Raw genomic sequence first — 6,531 nt, 5'->3', positions numbered from 1 at the left:
TTACACATACTATCTTATATCCTTTTTAACTCTATCCCTCACTTTTCCTCAACCCTGTCACTAATTTCTTCCCTCTCCTGTTTCCTGCCATACTTCCCCTTCTATTTTCCATCTCTCATCCTGGCTCACGTCCCATTTTCTTTTCTAATCTCCCCCAGTTATAGGGCCCTTTTGAGGGCCTTAGCCTTGCAAGTTACAAGGCAATTACTAGTGCTGGTGCGACAGAAAAAGCATCTAGTACACTTTGTAAAGTGGTTGGCATAAGGAAGGGCATCTAGCCATGGACATTGGTGCATAACACAGTCCTCCAACTCATCAGACCCTATTAAACTATCCAATTCATGTCAGTATAGAAACCAGACATTAAATGATGATTGTGATGATGGATGTGTGCTATATATACACACATGTATACATATGACTATGTTATACACACGTGTGTTTGTATACAAGTATATTTAAATAAATGTCTGAGTGTATATGCATATATTTGTGTGTATATGTATGTGCGTAAATATATATATATATATAATGAGAGTATTTGGCTGTGTATATATGTATGCCTATGTAGATATATATATATGCACATGTATACATCTATGTAAGCATATGTATATTTGTATGCATATACCTATACATGTTTATCTATATACCTACAACACACATATCTGTATGTTATATAATCTTAGAACTTTTACAGACACTCAAACCCTACATACACACACATGCATTACATTATGAGGTAGCACACACATAGACATGCAAAGACTATAATATTATGATATGTAACATACATGAGCTGGCTTTATAATTTATTTTTGAAGCTACTAGTTGTATGCTTTGCTTTAACCAATGGTTTGCACCCTTATGGTAAAAATCAAAGACAAGTGTCTGCTTTTCATTGTGGTAAGTAAACACGACTTTACATCTGTATGTTGTCCACCATTCATTTTTCTGACCATGAATAGGAATTTTCTGTTTTTTTAAGTTTGGAAATTTCTACTTGATAAAAATATTAAAGTATGACAAAATGAATTTCTAAGAGAGAAAACTTCCTAACCCCAAGCAACTTTTAGATTGTTTGAGAGATCAGTCTGAGAGAGAATCATGAAACATTTCCAAATGGTTCTGCCATTATGGTACCACTATTCGTCTTCCTTCTCAAACTGACCCTTATAATATCTTGAAACTGAAGACGTTTCCATAAAGGACAACCCAAAGTTGCAAGGATATAAATTTGTTAAAATATAAAATTGAAATTCTTAACCCAATTCAAAATCAAATTACAAATAACTAAATAAAAAAAATATAAAACTTCTTTGTTAAATTTGAACAGATGAGTTTTTAGATTTTTAAACTAAATTCCAAATTTAGTTCAAATTCCATTAAGCTTTGAAAGAAATTTTTGTTATTCTTTTATATATGTGTGTGCATGTTTATATATATAAACATGCATTGTGGAAGGACTTGGGGTTATGCCAAAAGATCAACGTTTTACATAGTTGGGGGTCCAATTTGGGTTCACTGACATCCATATATGTATCCTTCTCTGTATGTCTGTGCATATATCGATATCTAACTATATACACACACTCTCTTCCTAGTTAGCTCTAAGGCCACCCCGCACCTTCTCTTGCCTTTATCTCACAACTTACCCTTTCTCATCTCTACCTTTCTTTCATTTGCTGCATCCATCTCCTGTTTCCCCCATTCCCTTTCTCTCTCTCTCTCTCCATCCTCCTCATTGCCTGCCTATCTATGATGCTTTTGCAGTGTTTACACTTTGCTTTTCCTCATCTTTCTACTTCTATGTTATCCTCCAGCACCTACTTCTTTCCCTTCTCTCTCTACCTTCTTTTTCTCATAGCTACTATGCCTTCCCAACACCTCTTCTTTCTTCTCTGACCTACCCACACCTCTCTTTCCTTCAATCTCTCTTAAAATCTTCTCCATCCTAGTCTAGTGTCCCCCCCCCCCTTTCTTCCACACCTTGTGTCCATACTCCTTCTAATGTTGGATAGCCATAGACTTGTTGCACAACCTATCCTATCATCTTTCCAGCTCTGTCCTTCCCTTTCCCTCAACCCCTGCCACTAATCCCTTCTCTCTCCTCTGTTCCTTGCCATGCTCCATCCATCCTATCTTCCTACTTTCTCTTCTGTCCCTTCTCAGTTATAGGAGCCACCTTAGAACCTTAGCCTTGAAAGCTATGAAGCAATCTTCACTGGTGCTGGTGTCACAAAAAATAGCAATTAGTACACTGTACAGTGGTTGGTATTAAAAAGGATATCCAGCCATAGAAAACCTGTTAAAGTAAACACTACTACATGATTCAGTCCCCCAACTCATCAAACTATCCAACCCATACCAATATAGAAGCCAGATATTAAATGATGATTATATCTAATTGTATGTATGAATTGGTGTAAATGTTTGGAATAAATTTTATGGTGGTGACAGTAAAAATTCAAGAAAAATTACATGATGCACCATAAAGAATATAAGTTGTAAGGATCAAGCATAGATGTGGATACTTTCCATGGAAATTATTTATAACTTATCTATTAAGTTTATTTTATAGATAGGCTGAACATATGTTTCTATTAGTAGAGTTAATAAAAATCTCTGCTGCACAATGTTATACAATTGTTCTCATATACTTATTGTGAAGATGTGTTACTGATATATAAACAATGATTCTGAGAATGAATGTAGGTATTTGATTGTTTTGAACCTGAAGGGGATTAAATGAGATTAAATGTACTATCCTTGTTTTTCAAAACCTGTAAATTTATTCAAATTATCTTCGTGGCTGTATGGTTAAGAAATTCACTTTCCAATTGTGTGGTTTTGAGTTCAGTCCAGCTGTGTAACTCCTATTATAAGCTCAGGTTGATCAAAGACTTGAATGTATTTGGGAGATGCAAAATGAAAACAGTGTATATTTATATATGTACATTGTGAGTGTGTATATATGCAGGATGCAGTGAGTAAACTGTTGTCTAAATTATGCAAAAATGAAAATAAGACTGACCTCTCATTTTAACAGATATATTTACAAAAATTTCATAGAAATATCTTGAAATACTAGAGTGTAAACTTATTCAGTAAAATCACCATTGGCTTCAACTACAGCCTCCAAACGACTTTGGAATCTCTTGCAACTATTCTGGACAGTCTCCTTGTTTAAGTTGGTGAATGCTGCCATAATCCTTGCCTTCAGTTCATCTTTGGTATTAAAGGAGTTTTGTTGGTCTCTCGCTCAACTGTGCCCCCACACATAATAATCAAGGGGGTTGCAGTCTAGGGAGTTAGGTGGCCAGATGTTAAGGGTGATGCGGTTTCAGAAATTGTCTGACAGCCATGATTGGGTTCTCCTGCTTGTGTGACATGATGCAGAGTCCTGTTGCCAGACATAGGGTCTTCCAGCAGCCACCCTGCTGCTCCAGGGCAACACTACCTCCTCCAGGCACTTGATGTAGGCTTCCGTTTTGAGTCTGAGGCCGTGTGGGAAGATGAACGGAGGAATAACATCGCCATCACTAGTGATCACTCCAAACTCCATGATGTTGACTGGATATTTGATTTTTATCATTCTCGGTACATGTCCTCAGATTGACACCCAGACACTCTGAAATGTTCGTATTGGAGCTTCCAGTGTGAATACCAAGCAGTACAGCCTGTCGTTTACAAATTTCTGGCAGAGTGAATTGTGTTATGGTGCTGTTTTTCTCACAGTGCCCAACTGACCCTACTACACTGTGTAATCGACAAAATCAAATACAAATTATGCGCATGTGTGAAATTAAAAATATCAAATGGTGACAGTTTACCATATATACATTTGGTTTGTTTTATAGTTCTTTAGATGTCTGTTTTGGCTTATTCAATTAATTTTGTTTCATAGCTGCAGTTCTGTAACATTTTTTGATTTTTTTTTTTTGTTAATAGGGGACTGTTATCCTTTTGGTTGTATTTTCCCTTTATTTATTTTATGTTTGGTTTGGTGTATTTGTTTTGTATGTTTAATGAAGTGTCCATATTGTTATATTTTCTTCAGTTTGTTTGGTTATAACTGCAGTTCTATGATGGTTTGTTATGTCTGAACCTTAAGCATGCATCAGCCCAACGAACATATTGAACCAATGTCAGGTTCCTGCCTCATGTCTGTTATTCTCAAGCAACATTTATATTTTTGACACTGTTGACACCATCAAATTGAGTGATGCTATCCAAGTGTTGAAATCATAGGCAGCTGATTATGGGATGTCTACACATTTGTCATGATTATACATGTTTTTGTTGAGAACTATGTATATATATATATATGTGTGTGTGTGTATGTTTTTGCATATGGGTGCTTATGTTTGTTTATATTTGCACTTCTCCAAAAATCACTGGGCTATAGGCAGTAATGTTGTTATTATTTCCCCTCTTAATGGGTCATCCACTGGCTTTGTATCTTCAAAGATGTAAAATAAGAAATCCCTTACTTGAAAAACGTAAGTATTAGTGACAGGAAAGGCATTTGGCTATAAAATAATACCTGAGTTACATTTATCTAACCATTGCTAGCATGGGAAATGGAAGTGAAAAGAATTTATGCATGAATTAGAGTTAGAGATAAATATGGTTGAATAGAATTATTGCTATACTTTATGGTGTGTTCTATAATTTTTCTCTCTTCTAACTTTGATGAGAAGTTATGAAGGACTGTATTGAGAACTGTACAGGTTCTCCCAAACTGGTAAGTTTGGTTTGGCTGATAACCTAGTCTGAACATTTGCAAATTAATGTAAATATAAGCAGTAAAATACCCAGGTATATGGCTTGAATATTTAAATTCTGCTAAAGATACCCAAAGACCAGGTGGTGATAATATTGTTAATCCTTTTGTGACCCCTGTTGAAATACACTGCTTTGCTAAAATCAATTTTGGAAATTATGAAGAATTCATGAAAATAATTTCGTCATTATTAAGCTGGTGTTTGGGACATAAATTAACATGAAGTTTTGATGAATGTTTTAATTTAGATCACTTTAAAACATGTAGTTTATCCCAGAGAACAAGGAGTGTCTTGGGTTGTTAGGCTTATAAGAAAAGGGACTACTGTTGTTATTGTGAGGGTTCTCCTTCCTGTCACCTACAACTGCTGTGTTCTGCTTGTTTTGTTAAGGACACAATTCACATTTAAACACAATCCACCTGAGACCACTCCTGGTTCTCTGATACTTCTTGTTTTAAATGGATCTAAATTAAACCTTTCATCAAAGCTTCATGTAATTTATGTTGCTAATATCAAATTAATAATGACAAAATTATTTTATTAAATTCTTCATTAATTTCAAAATTAATCAAAAGAAAGGTAGTGTATTTTGATAGAAATATGGCAACAAAAGGGTTAAAATGAATGTTAGCTTCCACAGGTCTTCTTGGCAGCATGCGTCTGTTGAAGTTCTAACAAACTGAGACAATGATGGAAACATTTTCATTTTTATCAATTTGAATTTTCAGACTGTAAAAAAAAAAGCAAAACAAAAAAATACCACTTTCCTCTGCCAGAAAATAAAATGGAGGAAATAAATTAAAAGAAATTGAACCAAATTTCTAATTGCTTGATCAGAATGTTGTTACAGACCTCATATCTAACCATTCACATTTGTAATCGGGAGTGTGTTTTTTTTCTTCTTTTTTTTTTTTTTTTACTTTCTCATTACCAGTCCAAAATGCTTGGATTTCAGATGAGAGAGGTAACAGATTTACTCATCATCTTACAGCTTCATTCCTTGTACTCCTTCTTCATTGGCTGTTTATATATATTTATTTATTGATTTATATATCATATTGCTTTTTGTCATTACCTTTATCATCTATCACTGTCAATATTTGGATGTGTTTATCCTTTTATACACATACGTATAAATATGTATATGTACACACACACACAGATGTGCATCTAACTGTATCTATATACACATATAGATGTTTGTGTGCATGTGTATATAGATATATATGAATATGCATATATTATACATGTGTGTATGTTTAGTGATCTTTATGCAGTTAACAAGGAACAAAATGTAACTTAAAGTTTCATACCTGGACAATGCTGGTTGTACTTGGTATAAGTGCAACAGCTGCTCTGCAGTCATCAAATTATTGGTTCAAAATGGCTTCTGGTAATCTGTGAGACAATGATGAAACATGAGTGTAGCAAAAAGTATATGAAATGAAGGTATTATGTCAGAAGGTCAACTGATATGTTTAGAAAGTTAGAATGTTAAGAAGGTATCTATGAATAGTGTGTAAAGAGATGAAGTAGAGATAGACAATACAGAAAGGCTTGGGTCCTATAATCCAATGACATCATTCATAGCCTAATGTCTTTGCACACATCTAGGAGCAGAATTTTCTCCTGGGACTGTTTCTGTTATGGTCACCTCATGTCTGAATGCACTTGAATGTGCTCAACATGACTTTACATACACACACACACACACACACACACACACATATATATATATATATAT

At 34.5% G+C, this 6,531-nt stretch overlaps 1 protein-coding gene across 1 annotated transcript in view; it reads left to right on the top strand.

The window, feature by feature from the left end:
- LOC106883689 (endothelin-converting enzyme homolog) overlaps positions 1 to 6,531 on the top strand; it is a 131,504-nt gene that overhangs the window by 36,751 nt on the left and 88,222 nt on the right. The window contains exon 3 of the mRNA XM_052976911.1: positions 5,722 to 5,751. Coding sequence (XP_052832871.1) covers positions 5,722 to 5,751 — 30 coding nt within the window. The remainder of the gene's footprint in view (positions 1 to 5,721; positions 5,752 to 6,531) is intronic.

The sequence above is a fragment of the Octopus bimaculoides genome, chromosome 26, assembly GCF_001194135.2.
Source record: "Octopus bimaculoides isolate UCB-OBI-ISO-001 chromosome 26, ASM119413v2, whole genome shotgun sequence".
In the NCBI taxonomy this organism is placed as follows: domain Eukaryota; kingdom Metazoa; phylum Mollusca; class Cephalopoda; order Octopoda; family Octopodidae; genus Octopus; species Octopus bimaculoides.
This window is presented reverse-complemented; position numbering and strand designations above follow the sequence as displayed.